At 45.2% G+C, this 26,638-nt stretch overlaps 1 protein-coding gene across 1 annotated transcript in view; it reads right to left on the reverse strand.

The window, feature by feature from the left end:
- SYN3 (synapsin III) overlaps positions 1–26,638 on the reverse strand; it is a 941,464-nt gene that overhangs the window by 174,212 nt on the left and 740,614 nt on the right. The window contains exon 7 of the mRNA XM_069227930.1: positions 7,368–7,430. Coding sequence (XP_069084031.1) covers positions 7,368–7,430 — 63 coding nt within the window. The remainder of the gene's footprint in view (positions 1–7,367; positions 7,431–26,638) is intronic.

The raw sequence follows: 26,638 nt of genomic DNA on the forward strand, positions 1-26,638 counted from the left end.
TTTCTCTTTCTCTGTAGCACATTGTTAGGTCTTGCCTAATAGACAGTACACATGCTATCTGTTGCGAAACATATTGTCAGCTGAGAGTGGGCTTAGAGGCAGCCACCATTACTTACTATTTGCTGGCTTCACTGTCACTCTCATTTGCTTGCTTATTATTTGTTAGTTTGTATGGGCCTTACTTCCTACTAATGTGTGTGTGTCACTCCCCTGGAGCATGGATGCATTACTTGTGTCCTTCCACTGCTCACTTTTCAGGCACTACTTTTCTCTTATTCTTTAAGTACTTCACAAGAGTGCATGTGTTTCCCAGCTGTTTCCCTCGTGTACTTCCCCCTCCACCATGCTCGTGTTGCTCTTTCTATGCCTATGTTCTGCTCTGCATCACCCTCCATAATGCACTCACATGTTTCTCCTGCCGCATTGCTTCGTGCCCTTCTGCTTTTCGCCCCCAGCTCCACGATTGCTCTCTCTCGTCTGTTTGCGTTCCCTGTGCCCCACATTCCTCTTTCTCTGTTTGCTCCCCTCCCCGCACCCTTGCTATCACTTTCCCTTACCCACACCTCTGTGTTGCTTCTGCCAGCGCCCATGTTGCTTTTCTACACCCTCCAGGTGCTTCCTCATCCCCTGTGTGCTTCCAACCCCACGTCGACGCTGCTTCGCCCCACCTGCTCACACCATTTTCTTCTTTTAATTTACTGTTCCAGCTTGTGCCATGCATGCTTGGTGCGGGCTCCTGCAAAATGATGCATGTGACTGCATCATAGGATTTTTTTTTGTTTTAGCATGCTGCACAGCATTGGGGATTCTGTACAGCATGGCTAAAACCACTGGCAGAGCAATAGGTCCCAGGGACAAGACCTATGAGCTTTGCCAATGCTTAATTTTAAACTTTGTTTAAAAACGACTAACACTAACATTCTATAGGCAATTGTGTGTGCATTAATGGGCAATGAAGACAAGTAGAGTAGATGTAGATGAGAGAACGAGTTTTGCAGCATGGTGAGAGGGCAGAAACAGGGAGGCACGTTTGAATCTAAGGGATACATCTCCAATCTGCACGAAGCAGAGAGAAGAGCTGTTTACGGAACAGTAATAGGTGAGGGTGGGGTGTGCTAGTTTTACATGACAGGGAGTACACCGGGAGTCATTACATGACAGGGAGTACCTCAGGAGCCATTATGTTGCAGGTGAGATTTTTTCCATTTACATTGGGAGTCACTATTTTGCTGCTATGTACTAGTAAGTAATGAAATAACATTTTATATGTACTTAGCATTTTCCTATATATATTATTATAATATATAAACATATATATGTATATATACATTCATAATACGGACCACATTTAAAATAACACAATAAAACAATAAAAAGGATAGCATTAAAAATAAAAGTAAAATATTTATTTTATCATTTATTAATAGTATTAATAACAATACTTAAGAGAATGTTAAAGTAAAAATAAAAGTGAACGAGAGATAAAGAGCAAATAAGTTAAAACATAAAAGAGATTTGGAAAATGGAATTTATAAATGTGTGTATCAAGCAGTTAGGACAGAGCTTCCTCGCCATCCGATTTTTGGTGGGCTCTTAAGTGTGAGCAATAAAGAAAGATGCCTTGCTTCTGTGTTTATCTTTTCACATTTGCAGATGCTTAAAAGATAGATGTCAAATGTCAGACTATGTCTTGTGACAAACTGATGCTTATTCCTTTAACATGGGAATTGGTGTTTACCTTTCTTTCTCTGACTGCAAAATAACAGGAGATTTTAAAGTGAATTATTGTTACAGTGTTGCTGGGCTACAGGGAGTGCAAAAGGAAAGGCTGTAGGATGTAACGTTTTGCAACACACAACAAAATGTAACTACCTGCAAATGAACTGTATGCATCCACTTTCCTCTCATCTGTGAATAATAGTGTTGCACAGGCAATAATGTAAATTTCTCCTTTCGTCTCTTGTTATTCAGTGGTGTTCTTTAGAACGTTTACATTGAATTACCTCCAAGAAAGAACCCTATTGGACCTGAACAGTTGTTTTTAATCTGATTTTATATGGGCACATTATTGACCATATTGGATATTGTTGGGATGTGGGTTTTATAGATTTGACATTTTATGTATTATGTGTATATTTATGTAACTGTGATCATTATACATATGTTTTATCAATTGTATTGCAGCCCTGAAGAAGTTCATTGGGGAACAAAACTTGTTGGCTGAAGCTGCATTGTTCCAAATGAAAGCACAAAAAAGTTTTTGGGAAGTAAAATAAAGAAGATACAAGAACTTCAGATATTTTGATTGGACTTTTTATTTATGCATGTCTGCTATGCAGAAGTATCAATAAGAGACTGGTGCTACCTAGGGTGTTCACCAAACATATGACTTGGGAACAGTGTCAGAAGTATGAGTTGGTTTACCTAGCTGCTGTTTGTAGTTGTTTCTAACTCTGACACTTTAACTTTTGTTTTTTTTCAGTGAATATATATGTATCTATATAACTATATGTGTGTGTGTGTGTGTGTGTATATGTATATATATATATATATATATATATATATATATATATATATATAGCCACTTTTCGACGGCCTGATGGCCTGGTGTTGCTGGTGACCCATGGGGGCCCTTGCAATGTCCATGCGCATGGCATGAGCAGTGTGGGGGCCCCCATGGCCAGCCCCGTCGCGCTTTTCACTGTCTGTTTTACAGACAGTGAAAAGCGCGACGGGTGCTAGTGCACCCAACGCACCGCAACATTGCCGCTGGCTTAATTATGAGCCAGCGTCAATGTTGTGGGCTGTTTCCCACTGGGCCAGCGGGAAACTCGTAATGGGGCCCACGGGAAGTGGACAGCACTGGCAGTAACCTGACTGCGGGGGTTTGGCGGATGGCCTTTTCCATCTGCCAAACTCTTAATGACCCCCCATCTGTGTATATATATATATATATATAAAAGTATATATTACCTACTAGCGGTCACCAGCAGTAGTTATAGTTAGGACCTAGTTTCATTACGAATAGTGTTTTTTGTTTTGCCAATACCTTTGGCGCCGCTTGACAAATCTTCACAAAAAATTTAAAACGTATACTTCAGTTAATTAAGCTGCTGTCTTGTAAGTTTCAGGGTGATCCGTCAAGAGGGGGCCGAGAAAAAGGGGGAAAGGTGCTAAAACATATTTTCACCATGCATTTTCCTATAGGGATTTTTAACACGACTACAGCACAAACCCCCAGACGGAATTACACCAAATTTGGAAGAAAGCTAGCTCTTGGTCCAGAAAGCACACTTTTTGTGATTTGGTGTAAATCCGTTCAGTAGTTCCTGAGATATTAGAGTTAAAAAAATATAGACATATATAGGTACAGGGGGGCTCTGCAGATCCGGACTCGGATCCAGGGTGGAAAAGCAAGGCCCTGATTGGCTGGTCGCACCCAGACAGAAAAATTGCGGCCAGCATTTTCCTTGTTGCATCCGTTGGGGGATGGTAAAGGAAAAGTGCAAAAATACATTAGGGACCCCTCATGGCAAAAATTGCCCACGTTTTTTTTTCATCCGATCTGAGGATCTGTGGATCCACACAGTGGATCTGCGGATCTACAGAATAAAAAAACAAAAAAACACCTACTGTATCCAACTTCAGGCTGCGCACAGGCAAAGGTCATGCAGTAGGGTTGGCCTTGAGGCCTGGTCATAGGCCAGGCCCTGCGGCCATCCCCTGCAGCGCACGGCCAAAGGCCATGTGCTGCGCTGGTTATATCTACATGTGTGTATGCTAAAAAAAACGTAGAAACTCACTGAAAAAGGCAAAGGTTACAGGGACGTTATAGGTTAGGTTCTGAATTTACTCACACAAAACCATAGAAATTCAGCAGGTATAGCTATGGTTAACTCAAATAACTATAACTCACACCCTAAATTAACTATAACTCGCGCCTTTGCCATGCACAGCTAATTACTCCACATATTACATCATTGATGGCATCTTCTATGTTATCATTGATATTATTACTGCAACATTTTCAATAAAATTATTGATGAGAAAACTGTGCATGGTGGGGGCGTGAGTTATAGTTACTCTTAGTTAACCATAGCTATAACTGCTGAATTTCTATGTTTTTGTGTGAGTAAATTCAGAACCTAACTATAAAATCCCTGTAACCTTTGATTTTTTTAGTGAATATAAATATATATAAATATACACACACACACACACACACACACACACAGACACACACACATTACCTGCTGGCGATCATCAGTAGGTAGTTATAGTTAGGACCTAGTTTCCATAGGGAAAGCACTTTTTCTTTTGCTAATAACGTTCGCGTCATTTGATGAATCTTCAGAATGTTTTCAAAACTAGTGTCCTGGTAACTTCAGCTGCTGTTTGTAAAGTTTTGGGGTCAGCCCTCAAGTGGAAGCGAGAAAAAGAAAGGTTCCAAAACATGTTTTCCCAATGAAATTTCCCATGGGGATTTTAGACACAACTACAGCCCGAACAGCTGAACGGAATTACACCAAATTTGGCAGAAAGATAGATCGTAGTCCAGAAACATCTCTTTTTGTGAACTGGTGTAAATCTGTTCAATAGTTTTGAAGTTATTAAAGAAAAAAGAAAGTTGTATGTCTAGGGGTGCAGATACTTTATGGATCCACCTGCGGGGGATCTGCGGATCCCAGGGAAAAGTAAGGCACTGATTGGCTGGCCACAGCGTGAGAGGAAAGTTGTGGCTGCCATTTTGGATCTTGCATTGAGCCAGGGGGAGGAAAAAAACAATGAAAAACTGACATGAGGGGTCAAGATACATGTATTCCATCCCCATAGGTGAGATGGGCGGAAATTGCACATGCAAAAGTTTTTGGGCTGATCCGTTGATTCAGCGCGTGCTCAGCATGGCACCCCATATTAATCTGCAATGGATCCACGGATCCCAAAAGCAATGAAAAAAACAAACACCACTCAGACAGCAAAACCTTCTATGTAGCACAGCCAAAGGCCGTGCAGCGGAGGTGGTTGTATTAACGTGCAGTAATCAAATATTACTTTACATTAAAAAAAACATACAAATTGACTGAAAAAAAACAAAGGTTACAGGGACGTTGTAGTTAGGCTGACGTTATACCCAAACAAAACCATAGAAGTTCTTGCAAACCATAGGATGTTGCCACATTCTTGAAGTTCCTTAAGGGCATCTATGGAATGAGACAGAATGTGCTTTGTGAATTTGCTGATGGAGATTTCCTGTAAAGTTTCTAAATGTCTCTGTTGATTCTCTGTAGAGAAAAATTGCAAAACAAATGCAACAAAACTACATGATATATGATTTTTGTATAGATAATGTGAAAAACAATGTTTTCTTCGATTGAAATTCTAGGGAAACTGAACAAATATGTGTACACTTTGGCAAGTCATGGTTTACAAATGACTACTAATGCACAAACCAAATGATGATGAGCTTGGCTGATTGGCATACGACTGGAGCAAGTTTCAAGCAGATCAAAATATTTATGGGCCATAAGAAAACCAGCATTGCCAAAACCAATAGGTTTGGTTTGCATTTAAGACCTGACTAAAACATTTTGCAAAAATGCTGTTACAGTGAAAAATACAATTTATTTCTGTATACAATGGAGCTATAGAATTTAATGATTGATGATTTATTGTATTTTTAAGGTGTAAAATAGTTGTCATGCACTGCAATGGAAGCATCCAATTTGAGGCAGAATGATACACTAAACAACCCATGGCTTGGGGCAAGAGAGAACTACTGTTCTGGGTGGATCAGAGAGCAGCCTGTGTATATTTTTAAGAACTGATAACGGTGGCTCTAAAGGGAGCTGTGATGTGAAGCCGGAACATGAAAACCTCAAACGCTGGGACATGCATGGATATAGTTGTGATACTACATATTTTCCAAATTAACCAAATTCCTAAGCTGAAGACTGCCAATTGCAGACATCAATTAAAAATATAGATGATGTTTAAATGTTCAATCTGGTCTTTGAGTTCACTGACTTACCATCAATTACCTTATATTACCGAAGGTTTGACATCAATTTACCCTGTAAAATGTGACTGTTATTATTCTGTCCAAACATGCTCAGGTCAGTATTGTATGGCTGCAGTGTCAATATATTATAAAGGCTGCTTACAATAGTCATTCCATTGTGGAGAATAATGTGGGGGCACTACTGGTGCCACAAGATAGTTTGCTGTTCAGATCTGTGTGTAATTGTAAAGTTACAAGTAGATTATTCGAAGGGTGGTCTTAACTGTTCTTCTACTAAGATTGGCATATTGGCCCCCATTAAGAAGATAAATCATTTCATCTGTAATTTACAGCATACTCAAATAAAAAAAAACAGTAACAGGAGTTTTATAATACACAATGGTTCTCCTAATTTGGAATTTTAAATCAATTTTAAATCAAGAAAACATACACCGACTTTGAGGTTCAGCGCCTTTCCGGAACCCCTTATCCTTCATCCTTTTGAAACTGAAAAAAACAAAAAAGTGTAATATTTCCCAAAGAGAGCAGGCTGCCCATCAGTCCAGAATATGGAGATATCTGGCTGATTAGTAAGTGCTTCCTGGATTTTTGGGCAACTACATTTTTGAGAATTAACATTATTGACATAGAGATTTAGGGAACTCTGTGGCGATGTGTTGTGTCTGCTTTTCGCTTATGGCTAGGCACACAAAATCTGTGCATTCTTTGTTCGCCTCTTTCTGTTGTCTTTAACAGTTTTTTCTGTTTCTTATTATAGGAACCATAATTTAATGGTATTCTGTTAGCGTTTAGATGGGACATCAATTATTCCCATGAGGCAGGACTGGTCATACTGGACATGGATGGATAAAATCCAGGTAGTTTACTGCCAGCACTGTGTGGGACTTTAGGCAACCCAGTTGTGAAGGAGCATTTATAAAGGGACACAGTTTTATCACAAGCATATCTGAGATTTGCTGCTACATAAAGATAACACTCGTGGTACTGCGCTAGATCGCCAGGTGTTGGACTACTTCTCAGGCAATTGTCTGTAAAACCTATGGAATGTTTGCCAAAGCAGGTTTAAAACTGTACTACAAAATTAAATACTTCATGCCTGTTTTTAAAAAAAATATATATTCTCAGAGGAAACCCTTCCCAAACTTTCCTGGAGTGGGACAGATGCATTTGCCAGGTTGATTCAGGACTGCTTTTAACTTCTGGCTTACCCCGGTAAGCAACAAATCACTCTTTATCGAAAAGCAAAACTTGCATGCTGAAGCAAATATCCTCATCTGAGGATAAAAGGCCCAACGTCTGCTCTATAAACTGCATTGCCAGGTGCAACATTAGAACGTGCATATCTCACCTTCCCCATTCCGGAGTGTGCATGTCCCAATTTTACCACCACTGGGAAGTTTGGAGTCGTGAGCTGAAAAAGAAAAAGGAGAAAGATTTATGTGACCTAAACATAAAGACAAAGTCCAATACAGTGTTATATAAAATATGCTTTTTAACTTCTCATATAGGAATCCACCAATTATTGCTTTGAGAGCTTCCCAAACTGTGGTACTGAATTACCTGCTCCTCATATCAGGCTGAAGTCATAGATGAGACACAGAGCGAGTATCATGTCGGGTGACATACGCAACCCCCCACTGAGGCGCCTAAATAACCCATCACAAGAGGAAGGCAAAGGTAGTCCCCAGGAGAGATAAGTGGCATACAGCACAGCCGGCAAGATTCTATTTCACTTTACACCACTCGTTGTGCCTAGCCGACAAAGATTCGCGGGCTCATTCCACTATGATCATCTAACGAGAGTCATTCTACCAAGTGAAGCTTGTCTGTGGTCCTTGCTCATATTCTACTGCATGGAGTTCCTGTGGAGCCACACAGGGCATTGCCACTCTATCCAAAGACTTTGTGTGGTACTTGCTCACTCTGTGCTGGATGTGCATCTGTACAGCGGCGCACAGCAGGGCATTCTATCCACAGGCTTTTTTGTGGTAACTTCTTACTCCTGGCTTGCTGTGTGTTTGGTCTGTGCAGTAGTACAGGGCAGGGGATGTGGACACCGCCCTCAAGATGCTATACTGTGCCTCTGCATACACCTGATCTGAGGGGCTGTGGACACTGCCGCAGTAACACTGCACTGAATGGGTTATACTCATCTCGGGGGGTGTGGGCAGGTAAAATAGTGTTTGGTGTATGCATCTTATTGAATAGCCGTGATGGTGCCCTTGTATCACTATCCCGTGTTGTATACGCCGTATTCGAGGGGCTAGGGACGCGGCCGTGATCTGATTGTACTGCACATGCACCTGATCCGAGGTGTTGTGGACACTGTCATGATTCCACGATATTGCACTTGTATCTTATTTGAGGACAGCGACCGAAGTGCATAAAGAAAAGTATGGGAATTGTGTTCCTGAGTGTAATGGGGGTCCGGCCAGCGAGTGTGGAGGTGGGGTCAGGGGCGCGGCTAAAAGAACAAAATATGCTGTAAATATTTTGTTAGCCTCTGACGCACAGGTAACAGCATATAAAATACAATGCATACAACTCAAATGAAAAATGATTGTAACTTAAATTGATCTTTGGGTAATTTATTTTTTTGGTAGAACAATTCAGTTTGCTAATGAGATCACTTCAGATATCTGTAGGTGTACTCGTATGGTCACTGATTTGAATCCTGGTCAGTGCCCTGGGGGAAAAAATTACCTGTATTTATAGTGCTAAGGCATCCAAGCCTATGAAAGCAAACACAGCGACTTAAGTCGTTAGTTTAAAACACATATTACACACAGTATAAGATAGGTTGCACACAAGCTATTGTAAAGTGTCCAGAAAGATTTTGTTTAAATGTTTACAGTGCTTTCAAAAGTTATGTTTTAGTAATTCGCTGATAATTCAACCTTTTTTATATGTTTACTTTAAAAGGGCAAGGTCCACATTCTATCAATCTATTTAAACCTTCCAAGCAGCAATCAGGTTTGCCAAATAATCAATTGCACACATTTACGTTTCTTTCAGGTAGCTGGCACCCTAGAGAAAAGGTATGTTTCTTATTTAGCTGGCTCTCATTTCTCTCACTTCCTGGTAAAGGAGACTAGGGGTGGGCAGAACTTGTGGAGTTACATAAAAACTCCTAAGACTCCAAAGAGTTCCCCCAATGGGCAGAAACATGCATGTTGCACTGCTTGTGCTACAATTTAGCGCCAGTTGCGCAAGCAGCGCTGAAAAATCATCGCAATAGGCACCATGCGTTCGTAAGAGCATACGGCCATTTGAGTTGATTTTCCTGTTGTTTAAGTAGAAAATCTACTTGAGCAGGAGCAAATCTACTCGAGAAGCAGCCCTCTGACCGTGACTGCCCGTGGTAGAAATTCATGCTAAGAGAAGCCAACTCTTGCTCACACTCGCATTTCTGGAGCCTCATGGGAAACAATTCCACCATGCGGTGATTGTAGGAATTTGGGTGAAACTCTGCGTTACAAGAGTAATTCGGAATCGCCAAATTCTGCCAATTGCAGAATGAAACATTCCGCCCACCCCAAAAAGAGTCCCTTCTTCTCCCTTTTCAACCTGCAGCATCTCAACCTTCAGGAACGGTTGTTTTTTTAAATAAAAATTATGGGAATTGTATCGATCCAATTGATAAAATTTGGGAACGTCATTCCCCCATTTCCCTGCCCACTTCGACCTCTGTTTGAGGGGCTGTGGATACTGTCATGATCACACTGTACAGCACTCGCACCTTATTTGTGGAGTTGTAGACACTGCCATGATCATGCCATACTGCACTTGTACCTTATTTGTGGTTGTTGTGGACTGCCAGGATCACACTATACTTCACATGTATCTGAACCATGGGTATGTGACGGGAGTGCAGTTTACGTACTATAATCTAAGATACTTTAGATGGTGGTGTGACCACTACGTACTGTATAGAGTTTACACTGCGTTCGAGGTCCTATGGGACCCACGCGCAGCTTAGTCAACAATATTAGGTGGGTGTGAAAATAATTAAGGAATGTATAGCTACTTTTTGACCAAAGTGAGGCAGCTTTTGTGCTTGGCTTTCATTGTGTTATTTTCCCCTGGTTGACTGCTCACATACTAGTGTGTCAGGGGCCTTTGTTTCCTTTATATTTGCTTGTCACTACCTTCCCCTTGAAGCCTGTAGCACCGTCACTATCAGATTGTTGGCGTATCCGCCTACTAGAACAGAGGTTGCTCATGCACAACACTGACCAGAGGTGTTGGAGGGGACATTTAGGTGACGTTTTCATCCAGGATATCTGGAAACTACTCAAAATGTCTTAGCTGGCTTTGCATCCCCCAGACCGAACGTCCTCCCTCAGTTTCCCAAGTCACTGGGGCCGGATATCCGATCTAGGCATTCCAAAACTGCTAGAGTGAGCCCAGCGTTTCAAACCACCAGGGACCATACCAAGCAATGCCCATTATTAGAATAAATGTTTCCAAATCTCAGCTGTCACTGGAGAAGCAGTCAGGAAAGCAGTCGTTACACTGGGATCAGACTACTCATTTAAAGTTTACATCTTGACAAAATTAGTCTTAGGTTTTAGACTTTGACTGCACCTTATGTCTTCAGAGATACCCAAACATTGTCAGGTGACAGTCTGCTTGGCATCTTAAATTGTTTGCAGTCTAAAATGCAGCCAATTTCCGACGCAAAAACACACACACATGAATCAGAACATAAAAAGAAAGAAATAGACATGCACATGTGTTTATTGTGACGTTCAGCATCACAGTAAATAAACACCCTCCCTTGCATTCCCTTGGTGTGCCTGAGGCTTTGTCCTCAGAGGACCCTGTGCGATGGAGCCTTATGCACCAAGCAACCAAAAAATACATCCTCAATCAACTCAGCCCTGATGAAGGCCCATGTGAGCCCAGAAGATGGCCGGGCCACATTTATCACCTATAATTATACCCACTGGAATCCTGGAGAGATTAGGAGGCCGGGAGTCTTTTGATGACACTGAGAGGGCGCAGAGCTGTCAGAGACCCTGGTCCTCCATGTGCACGAGCAGCGGATGGGGTTAAACAGAGAGGCTGACAGCTGTCTCGGTCTCCTGCCGTGAGAACAAATGCTCTGCTGCACCAAAGAAATGGTAAAGGCCACAAATGAAGTGATAAACAGAATAATATGAAAGAAGTGTTACGATTTACATTGGCAAAAAATGAAAACACTGGAGCAAAATGAAGGATGTGGCACATTACAGGCTCTAAGTTGGAAATTTGAGGTGGTAGGTGAAAACAGGACAGATTTGCCATGAAAAGGGAGAGAAGAAAATGATTTGCATTAAAAAAAAAAATGTTGTCTATAAAAATGTGGCTGGAATCACAGAGAAATATTGATCACAAAATTCCTCAAATTGGTGTGGCAGCCTTATTTTTTCTGTATTTACATATTTCTGGAAACATAACATTGATATCAGATAGAAACATCTAGTTCACATCCTGGTTTCTGTAACCTGGTCTCAACTGAACCCTCACACAGCATTCTTATTGTTGGATGAAACAGAACCTTCACTGTGAGTAAATATACCACTTATCTCCAATATGGACATTTTCAGTAATTAATACTCAAAAATATACTCACTGCAACAAGTGCATATTCCCATTTGGTAATGGAATAATGTGCCTCATTATTCTACAAGGCGTTGGATACACGGTTTCTTTCCTTATATGTGTTAAAATGGTTTCCAAGCCACGCCCACTAGCATTGACAGAAAACATTTTTAGGTCACACCTGAGACAGTGCATGCACAATTGCTTGCAAGTTGTTTTTTTATTTAAAAAGAAGCAGTAGGGCCCGTGCATTGTTTACCATTGGTTGGTTTTATAGTCATTCTCGTTTCCTTCCTTCTCCTTGTTTAGTGTAGGCCAGTTTCACTTTCTCTTCAGGTCAGTGGCGTAACATTGGCCCCCCCCAGTGTGGTGGGCTCGATCTCCTGGGGGCCTGCTCCTGCACTGTGCACGGCCCACGGCCTAAGAGCTCTAGACTAGGTCTACAACATTAGGGTACCCCTTCATAAAGTTTGCAGAGGGGCCTCCTCAAGATTTCTTGCTCCCTTTGATGGAGCATGGACCATGTACTGATTCTGGTGCACTCGCCTGCTTGCGCTCCAATTCAGGTGCCTTTTTTCTTCTGGCTTCCCGCCTTTGTTGCTTGCCTCCATTCTCTACCCCCTATCGTCGCCGTTGCTTGTCCTCGCTTCATTGCTGTGAGCCACACCTTCTCCCCTCCCATCATTGCTTGCCCCTCCTCCCGTCATTGTTAATTGTTTTAAAAGTGCATCTTACTAGGTAAGCACCACATGTGGTCTCACTGTTATGTTTGTGCACAAATGAAAAGTAGGGTGAACGTGGCAAAATGTGGTCACTAACCAAGGAAGTCATCTGCAGAACTCCATGCTTTTCTATTTTTCACTTGTCCGCCAGATTGGGCTGGACACCATATTTATGGTCCGATGTCTGTCTCAAGTAATTGTGCGTGCTCTTGTACTTATGTGAGTTACCGAAAGTCTCTCTACAATTTAACATTTACAGTTTCGCTAAGCTATATAAAATATACTCTTGGTTTTCACTGTTGAATAAGGTGTTTTACTGTTCAATTTATTGGTGTCGATCGCTAACGTATGGTGACTGTTCTGGAATGCCACAGTGTCCTGGAAACCAGCTGTCTACTTGCACACTGGTTGTATGAATTGCAATAAGTAGAAATTTGATAACCTCTTGTGAAATATTGTCATCAAACCAAAAAAAGTTGTGTTTATTAATTTGCTGTGAATTTGTTTACGCTCAAATGGAAAGGGGTTGGAATGCTTAATAATAGCTGTTGAACATTGATAAGAACAATTTAAGAAAACCTGATCTGAAAAATAAAGAGCGATTAACTTCTCACTGATAACTATAGAGGTGAGGCAGCCCAAGTTTCCTTGGTAGCCAGAAGAATGTGTTTTATGGATGCATGATAGGGTGGCGTATATTTATGAGCCCCGTGTGTTGCCGGAGTGTTACTTTTTGTGACGCTCTGGTGGCATGGACGACAAAATCACATCTATGAGGCCACACAAAGCCATTTTGCGGGGGATATCGAGTAAGGCATGGCAGCACAAGTCGCTGCGTTCCTTTAATCTGCGCCAGAGAGGCGTTCCATGGGCGTTGTGGTGGATTTTCCTATGCAACGGCCACGGATTTTGACACATTCCCAGATTTATGAGAGCCTGTAAACCTGGGGGAGTGTCAAAATCCTACACCTCCCGAGGGCAGATGTAACAATGAGAAATATTTTTATTTTTCCTCATTTTCCATCTTTATGGATTATTTCTGTGCAGGAAGGTGCCCCTTCCTGCACAAAAACAATCCTGCTGACAACACAGTCACGCAAGGGTGCCTGTATTGGTGCTAGGCTGTCAAAACAGCACCAGCGTACAGGGAAAGGACAGGAATAGACTGTATTGCATAAATACGTTGCAACCCCGCCCTGTCACTTTGGTGTATGACTTGCCGTGCTGCCCTACGCCCAACCCCGTACATGAGCTCCTGTGTGTCTGGGACAATATTGCTGGCTTAGTTGAATACACCAAGAATTTTGCTCGAAATCTGACCCTTCTGTAGCTTACATACTTTCACAGACTGACACTCGTAGTACATGTTTGATGATTTACTTGAGGACGGAGAACATACATGTATGAGGGTAGACTTCAGCACTTTGCCAGGGATGTGAAATGCTACATAAATAAAAAAAAAGCAGCGTGATAAGACACTCACAGTGAATGGGGACGGGACACATATGAGTAAAAAAGCCTATGTGGTGCTGGTATGAGAAGGACGTACTCGAGTGACCAAGTTCACCAACTGCATGACCAAAGTCATCGACTGGATGAAAACGTTTACTGTGGCATCAAGGACGTGATTAGTAGTTGAACTGTTGACGTCACTCCAGGATTCTTTTGGAACTATGGCTCTTGTAGACGTTTTATGTGTTATCATGCTGCTGCAAAAAGAAAACAGGACTTTAGAACGTCACCTGTAAGGATGTGGAATTCACCTTTCTTATTTTCCGTAATAAAGGGTATTCCGTATATTTGCTTTGCAAATGTAGCAGTATTACAGAGTGGCCTTGCTGATGTTTTGATCTGGCCCATAGTCTCAAAAAGTGTCCTGTACATTTGTTCCACACATCCCACTACCGCTATATGATATAAATGTCATATTTACATAGGCTACACTTACAAGCCAGCTAGCCAAGGGGTTTACAAATAATTTTCATTTGAGAAGTAAAACATCAAAACTGATCACGTGTCCTTGGTAACGAGTAGGGTGGGCATTTAAAAGAAGCATTGACAAAGCTGGTAGGTCTCCTCTAACTGAGATCTATTAGCTTTGTCAATGTTGATTTTAGCCACACTGTACAGTTGTGCAACTGCTGTGCAGCATGGTCGAAAGCAAAAAGAAAAGGCACTATGATGCAGCCAGCGCTGACTTTGTCATAGGACTTTATAGGCGTCACCTGAGGCAGTCCCCATGGGCTGTCTCTTAGAGATCTATTGTATCTTACACAGCCCTAAAAAAGGCTTAGAGCCCACCCATTACTTACCATTGGTTGGCATCTTCGTCACTTTCATTTCTTTTGTCTTTATTGGTTTACGCCATGCCACACTATGCCGCGCAGTTCCATTCTATATCACTCCAATCTGTGCCACTCTATTCTACGGCACTCTAGTCTACTGTATGCCACTCCACTCCTCTCTACACCACTCCAAGACACTCTACTCCACTCCACTCCTATACACTCTACTCACACAGGTGAGAGCTTTGGGCTTTTCCAATGCTTGTTTATCAATCTGTAGAGTACTGCTAGGCGCATTAATCTTCTCGACCATCTTCAACTCTTACATGATCCTGCTTGCCAGCATCATCCGTGCAAACGGTATCAACATCCTATCGCGATACACAGCTGATACTCTCCCTCTTGGACAAAACGCCCAACATCTGGACCGAGTTTGGTACCTGAATGACTGAAGTCACTGAAAAGGATGAAAATCTACTGTCTTAAACTGAACACCAACAAGACAGAAGTTGTGATTTTTAGCAGGAAATCATCACAATGTGACTCCACCCTCACCACCCACACAAAGAGCCTCAGTATTGTCATCAACAGTCATCTCACCATGACCGCTCAAGTCATCCCTGTAACTGCTTCCTGCTTCCATATCCTGAAGATGCTGAAGAAAATCTCCAAATCTTTTCCCACTAGCACCCGCATTACAGTGTTACCCAAGCCCTCATCACAAGCAAACTAGACTATGGGAAACCCCTCTATGCTTCAATCATCATTGCGCAAGAAGCTGAAGACGTGGCTTTTCAAATAGGTCCCACCAGCCTAGGCCTCGGCCAGACCAGCATGGCCCTGGAAGGATGCCCACCCAGGTGATAGGGCTCTCTACAAACAGGCCTAAAAAAACTACCTAGAAAAAAAATTATCATTTGAATTGAAATATGGGTTTCTGGGCCAAAATGCTCATGCAATCTATCTGGTATTCTCCATCTTTCCATAACCAGCCAGGAGGAAATTGGCATAAACTATGCATTCCCTCACTCCCAAAACAATGTGTTCTTAGCTTCCCACATTGGATTCCAAGAGGGAGACCTCATGCATGCCTCTCCACTGGCCTCGCGGAGCATTATGTGCCAGGAGTTGGATCAGAGAGCCAGTGGCTGCCCACCCACCTAGATACTTCAGAGAAAACAGAAGTAAATGCGACATAATTTAGAGTCATAAAAATACCAATGAAATACAAGTATCACTAAACTGAGAAACGGAAGCACATAGTTCGTGGCTTGAGGGCCCTGTCGATTCTCCTTCACAGCAACTTTCTTCCCAGCTGTGCTGACGTTGCACAGCGCTTGTGGTGACATAACACCGCGCCAGCCCACAGCTCACGAGTAGGCTCTCACTGATGTACTCAAGAGCCAGCCGCCCCCCAGCTTGTGTCCCTAAAAACACCTGAGAATGGGTGACTGACGCTCCCCGGTCCGCTGCATCTTTCTTGTGCCTTGTGATCTTGGGCACTGAGACAGCGATGCAAGCGCCTCGCGCAGCCTTTCCTCGGTTTGCACAGATCCTTGTGCACAGTGGGTATTTCTGTTCAGACATAACTTCGTACTCTGTGTACACATCAGCATGTAAAAAGAGGGCCGGCTTTTGGGCGGTGCGACCGGTGCAGCTGCACCCGGCGCTGACTTTGGTTGGGGCACGGGAGGCGACGTTGTGTTTGAAAAGGTTTATAAGCACATGGACTTCCTTCTGCGTTCAGCAGTTTCAGGCAACAATGAAAATGTCAGGATAACTGGTGATTAATGTTACTGCTGGGAAAGAGCAGAGTTTTCTGTAGTGGTAGTTTTAACTTATCATAAAGTAGTAGAGAGGGTTAATGTGCGTGCCGCAAAGAACACGTACCATGCATTTCACAAAACTGCTTGTGAGTGAACTATGGGTAGCGCTTAAAAAAATGAAATGTATGTCCGAGAGGGACTAGGGAGAGAGAAAGTGCACTGTCGGAGAGTGATAGTGAGGGAATATGTGGAGAATGAGGTCCTGCCCTAGCACCGCCAGCTCTAAACCGGCATTGTGTAGAAAACAACATATCTTCATGTTTGTGGCACAATGGCGCCATCCGATTAATGCCATATAAGAAGCATCTCTCGCTTCAACAGCGACAACACGTGGAAACAGCTCGTCCCCTCAGCAGATCTGTATTTCAGATCAGCAGAAATCAAGGGAAGCAGAGCTGACGTTGGTTCTCTGGGTACATCCTGTATGTACTGTTTTTTTGGACAGACGCTGGTTCCTTCTCCTCACGTGACACGTTGACGTCATTATCAAGCGAGCACGTGGTAGACCTTCATTAACACTGCCCTGTAAGCCAGAATCTAGCTTGAAATGAATAGTGTTAATTGCTTAAATGGACACACTTTCCAATCGCCCTGAGGTACCACGTGTTCTTCACTCACTGCAGCTGCACCTGACAATGTCCGCCCCCAGGGGATGTCTGGCGCTTGCTGAGCCAACCTTTGGCAGGGAGACACATTCTCCTTTCTCGTCTGCACATCCTGCCCACCGCAATGGGAAACATTTGGGTCCATTGGAACAGGAGGCCTTGTTACTCCATCGTCCGTAAATCCCATGTTTGGTTACCTTCGGAGCGGAGGACTGAAGTTTAAGGCCAGGGGGAGTTGAACTTGGTCCTGGTGCCGGGACACCAGCCTGATGCCAGGTGGAGGCGCCGGCTGATGTCATGGGACTGGCACGGCAGGTGGAAAGCCTAGGCCGACTTGATTCATGGATCATCCCACATCCCTCCTCCTGCTTCCACAGCCTGTGCGAGCTACGGAAGGTCTTCAGGTGGATTCCCATCGAAACCAGAATGATGGTCACCCAAGCCATCATCATCAGCAGACTAGACTACGGAAACGCCCTCTGTGTCGGACTCACCACCCGGATACCCCACCGCCTCCAGACCATCCAGAACGCAGCAGCGTGGCTCGTTCTAAACCTCCCCAGATGGGCCTACATCAACCCCGACCTCAGAAATCTCCACTGGCTGCCAGTGCACAAGAGATGCAAATTCAAGGTTCTCACCATAGAATACAAAACGCGACACAAAATCGATCTTATCAACCACAAGCTCACCTTCCACCAGCCTTCCAGGGAACTTCCTTCAACTACTCACGCCCTCGCGCATGTCCCGAGAATTCGATGCAGCTGCTGCGGAGGTCGCTCCTTCTCCTACCTCACAGCCAAGATCTGGAACGAGCCCCACATACGCACCTAGCACACACTGCTTGACTTCAGGAGGAAGCTCAAGTCATGGCTCTTCGAGGGGTAGCAACAGACCCACAGCAACAACCCTCAGTGTCTGGGGTGTCGGGGTGATAAGCCATGCATTATAAATGAATTGATTGATTGAAGGAAAGAAGAGAGGTGTTCCACAGTTGACTTGTGACACATGCCCGTGGTATACTCAATGAGTGCCTAGAGTGTGTCAATCTGTGCCATTACGCCTACCTCATTGCCACCCCTGGATTTTCATCTTTAGTTGACATCAGAAATGCCCTAGAGGCACCATGAGCATTACTGGCAAACATAAGTGAAAGACCTAAAGAACTCTACATCATGATGCAGGAACAGTCCACTTTCACAAAAAACCCAAGAAACACTGCCTCCACTCCTAAGTCACAGACTTAAAGAACACTAAGTCATTATGCAGGAACAATCTACTTCTACTGAAAACCCAAGAACCACTGCTTGCACACCTAAGTCACAGATCTTAAGAACTCCATGACAGGATGCAGTAACAGCCCACATCCACTATGCACACCCAAGAGCCACGGCTTGCACACATCATTATACAGTAACAGTCCATTCCCACTAAAAGCCTAGGAGCCACACTACATCATTATGCTGGAACAGTCCACTTCCACTAAGAATCCAAGAGCCACTGCTTGCACACCTAAGTCACAGATCTAGAGAACACTACGCCATTATGTAGGAATAGTCCATTTTCACTCAGAACCCAGCCACCCCTCCAATTGCTCATTGATGGTATCTTTGCCTTTGACCTCTATAGCACCCAGAAGCCCTTTGCTAGGTTTGTGCTGTATGTATGCCACATAACAGGCGTGTAACACGGGCCCCTGCACTGCAGTGCAAGGGAGCCCCCAACCCTGCAACGGGTCCAAAACCCTTCACGGGCCCCCATTCAGCTCAAGGCTAATGAAAATCTTTGAGAAATGGAAGACTTAGGGGCCCCACGTTACATTCTACAGGGAGGGGCATTATTTTATGTTAAAGCACCACCACCACATACGTATATAGGTACATACATACAAGCCACATTTTGTATTAGACACTCACACAGAGTAATAGACGTTTCTTGCAGCACAGAATACCTGAATCCTATGACTACCTGAGGCGCTCAGGCTAAGACAAAGGACTGATGAACTACAAATGCTCCTCATGCTGCAAGTAAGGCAGGGTGCTAATGAGCTGTGAGTATGTAGTAATGTGGTTACATGCAAATGGGTGTACCTTTAAACTTGTAGAATGTTCTAGCACCTCAGCTCTGATAGAACCTTGTTACTGTATGGTTCTTTCTTTGTCAGTTATGTTTGCGGCTCGCGAAGGGGGGTTGCATTACATCTGGCTCTGTGAATAAACAGTTCTTCAAACATTCACTTGGTCCAGTTTATACTTCACGATCGAGTACTACAGCAGCTCCAGTGCAGGTAGAGCGCTGATGAGCTGCACACGCTACAAGTGAGACAGAGTTCTGATGAGCTGCACACGCTACAGGTGAGACAGAGAGCTGCACACGCCTCAGGTGAGACAGAGTGCTGATGAGCTGCACACGCTACAAGTGAGACGGAGTGCTGATGAACTGCACATGCTACAGGTTAGACAGAGTGCTGATGAGCTGCACACGCCTCAGGTGAGACAGAGCGCTGATGAGCTGCACACGCCTCAGGTGAGACAGAGCGCTGATGAACTGCACATGTCTCAGGTGAGACAGAGTGCTGATGAGCTGCACACGCCTCAGGTGAGACAGAGCGCTGATGAACTGCACACGCTACAGGTGAGACAGAGCGCTGATGAACTGCACATGCCTCAGGTGAGACGGAGAGCTGATGAGCTGCACATGCTACAGGTGGGATGGAGCGCTGATGAGCTGCACACGCTACAGGTGAGATGGAGCGCTGATGAGCTGCACACGCCACAGGTGAGACGGAGCGCTGATGAGCTGCACACGCCTCAGGTGAGGCAGAGTGCTGATGAGCCACACACGTTACAAGTGAGACAGAGTGCTGATGAGCTGCACACGCTACAGTTGAGACAGAGTGCTGATGAACTGCACACGCTACAGGTGAAGCGGAGCACTGATGGGCTGCACATGCGACAGGTGAGATGGAGTGCTGATGAGCTGCACACGTTACAGGTGAGACGGAGCACTAATGAGCTGCACATGCCTCAGGTGAGACGGAGCGCTGATGAACTGCACACACTATAGGTGAGACAGAGTGCTGATGAGCTGCACACGCGACAGGTAAGATGGAGTGCTGATGAGCTGTACACGCCTCAGGTGAGACAGAGTGCTGATGAGCTGCACACACTATAGGTGAGACGGAGTGCTGATGAGCTGCACACGCTACAGGTGAGACAGAGAGCTGCACACACCTCAGGTGAGACAGAGTGCTGATGAACTGCACATGCTACAGGTGAGACAGAGTGCTGATGAACTGCACATGCTACAGGTGAGACAGAGTGCTGATGAGCTGCACATGCTACAGGTGAGACAGAGTGCTGATGAACTGCACATGCTACAGGTGAGACGGAGTGCTGATGAGCTGCACACGCTACAGGTGAGATGGAGTGCTGATGAGCTGCACACGCTACAGGTGAGACAGAGTGCTGATGAACTGCACATGCTACAGGTGAGAGAGAGTGCTGATGAGCTGCACACGCTACAGGTGAGATGGAGTGCTGATGAGCTGCACACGCTACAGGTGAGACAGAGTGCTGATGAGCTGCACACGCCTCAGGTGAGACAGAGTGCTGATGAGCTGCACATGCCTCGGTTGAGACGGAGTGCTGATGAACTGCACACGCTACAGGTGAGACAGAGCGCTGATGAGCTGCACACGCTCCATGCCTCAGGTTAGACAGAGTGCTGATGAACTGCACATGCTACAGGTGAGACGGAGCGCTGATGAGCTGCACACGCCTCAGGTGAGACAGAGCGCTGATGAGCTGCACACGATACAGGTGATACGGAGCGCTGATGAGTTGCACATGCTACAGGTGAGACAGAGCGCTGATGAGCTGCACACGGTACAGGTGAGACGGAGTGCTGATGAGCTGCACACGCTACAGGTGAGATGGAGTGCTGATGAGCTGCACATGCTACAGGTGAGACGGAGCACGAATGAGTTGCACATGCCTCAGGTGAGACGGAGCGCTGATGAACTGCACACGCCTCAGGTGAGACAGAGTGCTGATGAGCTGCACACGCTATAGGTGAGACAGAGTGCTGATGAGCTGCACACGCTACAGGTAAGATGGAGTGCTGATGAGCTGCACACGCCTCAGGTGAGAAAGAGCACTGATGAGCTGCACACGCCTCAGGTGAGACGGAGTGCTGATGAACTGCACATGCTATAGGTGAGACAGAGTGCTGATGAGCGGGCACAAACTACAGGTGAGACGGAGTGCTGATGAGCTGCACACGCTACAGGTGAGACAGAGAGCTGCACACGCCTCAGGTGAGACAGAGTGCTGATGAACTGCACATGCTACAGGTGAGACAGAGTGCTGAAGAGCTGCACATGCTACAGGTGAGACAGAGTGCTGATGAACTGCACAGGCTACAGGTGAGACGGAGTGCTGATGAGCTGCACACGCTACAGGTGAGACAGAGTGCTGATACGCTGCACACGCCTCACGTGAGACAGAGTGCAGATGAACTGCACACGCTACAGGTGAGACAGAGCGCTGATGAGCTGCACACGATACAGGTGAGACGGAGCGCTGATGAGTTGCACATGCTACAGGTGAGACAGAGTGCTTATGAGCTGCACACGCTACAGGTAAGATGGAGTGCTGATGAGCTGCACATGCCTCAGGTGAGACAGAGCACAGATGAGCTGCACACTCCTCAGGTGAGACGGAGTGCTGATGAACTGCACATGCTACAGGTGAGACAGAGTGCTGATGAGCTGCACACACTACAGGAGAGACGGAGTGCTGATGAGCTGCACACGCTACAGGTGAGACAGAGAGCTGCACACGCCTCAGGTGAGACGGAGTGCTGATTAACTGCACATGCTACAGGTGAGACAGAGTGCTTATGAACTGCACATGCTACAGGTGAGACGGAGTGCTGATGAGCTGCACACGCTACAGGTGAGACGGAGTGCTGATGAGCTGCACACGCTACAGGTGAGACAGAGTGCTGATGAGCTGCACACGCCTCAGATGAGACAGAGTGCAGATGAACTGCACACGCTACAGGTGAGACGGAGTGCTGATGAGCTGCGAGTGCGGAAGGAGCTCCAGTGTAAAGAGAGTGCTGATAAGCTGCACACGCTACAGGTGAGACGGAGCGCTGATGAGCTGCGAGTGTGGAAGGAGCTCCAGTGTAAAGAGAGTGCTGATAAGCTGCACACGCTACAGGTGAGACGGAGCGCTGATGAGCTGTGAGTGCGGAAGGAGCTCCAGTGTAAAGAGAGTGCTGATAAGCTGCACACGCTACAGGTGAGACGGAGCGCTGATGAGCTGTGAGTGCGGAAGGAGCTCCAGTGTAAAGAGAGTGCTGATAAGCTGCACACGCTACAGGTGAGACGGAGCGCTGATGAGCTGTGAGTGCGGAAGGAGCTCCAGTGTAAAGAGAGTGCTGATAAGCTGCACACGCTACAGGTGAGACGGAGCGCTGATGAGCTGTGAGTGCGGAAGGAGCTCCAGTGTAAAGAGAGTGCTGATGAACTGCAAATACTACAGCTAAAACAGTGATAATGAGTTGTGAGTAATGCAGGAGCTCCAATGCAGAGAGAGCACTGGTGAACTACAAGTACTCCAGGTGCTCCCTACACGAGTGCGTGCTAATGAGCTATGAGTAACCAAGTTTTTTAGGTAAGACAGGACGCTGATGACTGGTAAGTGCCTGAGGAGCTTAAAGTAAGACAAAATGTGATGAGCTGAAAGTAACTGTGTGGCTCCAGGTTGGACAGAACACTGATGAAATGTGAGTACCAGAGGAGATTCAGGTATGACACAAAGCTAATAAGCTGTGAGTACTCCGAGAGCTCCAAGTAGGGCAGAACGCTGATGAACTGTAAGTACTTCTTAAGATCCAGATAAGTCAGAACGTTGATGAGCAGTGAGTACCTGAGTAGCTACGGATAAGACAGAACACTGATGAGTACTCCAGAAGGACCATGTCAGACACAACACTGATGAGCAGTGAGCACTCCTTAAGATCCAGATAAAACAGAGCTCTGATGAGCTTTGAATACTCCATAAGCACAGGTAAGACAGAGCACTGATGACCTGTGAGGAGTACACCTGCTGCAGGTATGGCTGAGGGATGCTGAGCTGGGCTGCTCCAGTGGTCCAGATAAGACAGAGCTGAAGTGACAGTGAGGTCTAGACAAGCTTTAGAGTCAGTCTAGTGGACCAGGTTGTCTGTAGTGCCAGACCTTTGCTAAGCACATATGACCAGCCTGGTCCAGATACGCAGGACACTGTTGGAAATGATACTTGCTGAGTAATACATAGTTCATGTTGGTGTGAATACATGCTACCATGCTCAACTACCCTCTGGAATGGGGCCTTCTTCATGATTTGGGATGGGTTCCCAGCCAGCGAGTCCCATGTTCCTAGATCAGCTGGAAATGCTGAGGTGCTGGAATTTAAGGAGGGAAGAGGAGGATAGTCCCCTGTGTGCGTCCTGGGTCTTACTAGCACCACAAGCACCCAAAGGTCCTAAGAGCACAGACTTTCAACACTACAGCGTGAGGAAGATGAGGTGAATCTGTTCCTATGACAAACAAGCGCCAGAATGAACCTCATAGTGAACCAAAGAAAACCAGATGAATATAGAACTTGGGAACTATTGAGTAGTAATAGAAGGGAATCTATAAAAAGGATTGGATTGGGGCAGAGATCGTAGCTTACAAAACATACCTCCTTTCTACCACCGATAAGATATATCAGAAGGCATGCAAGACACATCCTTCACAGCACTAGACCCAGCCTCCAACCGCAACACACTGCTGGCATCATCCACCCAAGAGATGACAATTGCCTACAAGACACATCCTTCACAGCACTAGACCCAGCCCCACAACCACAACACACTGCTGGCATCATCCACCCAAGAGATTACAATTGCCTACAAGACACATCCTTCACAGCACTAGACCCAGCCCCACAACCGCAACACACTGCTGGCATCATCCACCCAAGAGATGACAATTGCCTACAAGACACATCCTTCACAGCACTAGACCCAGCCTCCAACCGCAACACACTGCTGGCATCATCCACCCAAGAGATGACAATTGCCTACAAGACACATCCTTCACAGCACTAGACCCAGCCTCCAACCGCAACACACTGCTGGCATCATCCACCCAAGAGATGACAATTGCCTACAAGACACATCCTTCACAGCACTAGACCCAGCCTTCCAACCACAACATACTGCTGGCATCATCCACCCAAGAGATGACAATTGCCTACAAGACACATTCTTCACAGCACTAGACCCAGCCCCACAACCACAACACACTGCTGGCATCATCCACCCAAGAGATTACAATTGCCTACAAGACACATCCTTCACAGCACTAGACCCAGCCCTCCAACCACAACATACTGCTGGCATCATCCACCCAAGAGATTACAATTGCCTACAAGACACATCCTTCACAGCACTAGACCCAGCCCTCCAACACAACATACTGCTGGCATCATCCACCCAAGAGATTACAATTGCCTACAAGACACATTCTTCACAGCACTAGACCCAGCCCCACAACCACAACACACTGCTGGCATCATCCACCCAAGAGATTACAATTGCCTACAAGACACATCCTTCACAGCACTAGACCCAGCCCTCCAACCACAACATACTGCTGGCATCATCCACCCAAGAGATTACAATTGCCTACAAGACACATCCTTCACAGCACTAGACCCAGCCCTCCAACCACAACATACTGCTGGCATCATCCACCCAAGAGATTACAATTGCCTACAAGACACATCCTTCACAGCACTAGACCCAGCCCTCCAACACAACATACTGCTGGCATCATCCACCCAAGAGATTACAATTGCCTACAAGACACATCCTTCACAGCACTAGACCCAGCCCTCCAACACAACATACTGCTGGCATCATCCACCCAAGAGATTACAACTGCCTACAAGAGTCATGCTTCATAACACTTATTCCACAACATGCAGCTGTCACCACCCGCACAGCATTACAACAGTCTTTGAGAGACATCATTCACAGCACTAGACCCAGCCCCACAACCACAACATACTGCTGGCAGCACACACACAAGAAGTTTACAAGAGCCTACAAGAGACATCCTTCTAAGCACTAGAACCACAACATACAGCTGGCACCACCTACACAAGAAGATTACAATAGCCTACAAGAGACATTCTTTACACACACAAGTAAATAGCACCCCACAAACTCATCGTTCACACTGAAGCCACACATCACAATCCATTGTTAGCACCACAGTGCCAAATGTGAGGTCACATGCAGAGTGTGGGTCTGTGATTGTATGTGGCAGAGGAGCCCTGAGGTTACAGTTCAACAAATCTGTGTCTTCACCTAGGAAAGTCCTGCAATTTGTTTCCCTTTCTGTAAATGCATATTCATGCCATTGCCAGGGAATAGCACACACAGAAAAACAGAGGGACAATCCAACCCCATTCAGTCTCTCAGAAGCCTGGATCCTACACCTGCCCCTACTTTTTCAAGAATCGCAATGTCTTAGAGCAGAAGAGTCAGTAGTCACTGCTCACTATTGTAAAGATAACCTAGGAAAATGTGCAATTTGTAGGAAAAAATAATAAAAAGCAGATACTGATGATCTTAAAACGTAAAATAATTTATATAATACAAAACAGAAGAACGAATCTCAAAATAACAAGACAAGTTACCAAAATGAAAAACAGGGATTTGTTGTGCCTGAAAAGAAATAAAACTATGGCAGCATCTCACTCAGCAAAACCTATTTTTTCACTTTTATAAAGCTTTCAAAACCCTGTAAGGTTCTCAACTGGCCCTTAGCCAACAGTGAAACAGTCACATGAACTTCTAATTAAAAGAAAACAAGATCCTCTAGAGTAACATCCTACTGAACAAAGAGTTCTAAAATATGGCAGTAAAAATGCATAAGTTCTGTTGTAATTGTCAATCATCCTCCCAGTAAACACTTCGGGCATATTTATCAGATAGTCACACAATGCAGCAAGCCACCTTTGTGTGTGAAAAGGGGAGGGCCGGAGTGTGCTGTATTTAACATTATACAATACATTCCTGCTCTCTGCCTGCGCTGGTGCACACACTGCTACCTAGCCCCAATCCGGGCACTCTTGCACCATGGCCTACCTTGTTGGCAGGATTGTTTTTGAGCAGGAAGGGACCCTTTTCTGCACAAAAATACAACCCTCTTAGGTTTTTTTTACTACAGAATGCAGCACACACAGAAAGAGGAAACATTCGGAAAGGTAAGCATATTTCACCTCATTATGCCACCCCTGAGGAGACGTAGCATTCTGACGCAATCCTAAGTCTACCACTTCTGGTAAATCTGGGGAATGCATCAACATCCATGGATGCTGCGTGGAACACCCATGATCGAGCCATGCAACGCCTCCCTGGGGCAGACTAACGCAGGCAGCGCATTGTGCTGCCTTGATTTACTCCCCATTTACCAAGCCACGCAGGGCCACACAAGGTGGCCGGGTGTGGTTTGGTAAATATCATTCTAGGATTTGCCTTGCCCTTG

The sequence above is a fragment of the Pleurodeles waltl genome, chromosome 4_1, assembly GCF_031143425.1.
Source record: "Pleurodeles waltl isolate 20211129_DDA chromosome 4_1, aPleWal1.hap1.20221129, whole genome shotgun sequence".
In the NCBI taxonomy this organism is placed as follows: domain Eukaryota; kingdom Metazoa; phylum Chordata; class Amphibia; order Caudata; family Salamandridae; genus Pleurodeles; species Pleurodeles waltl.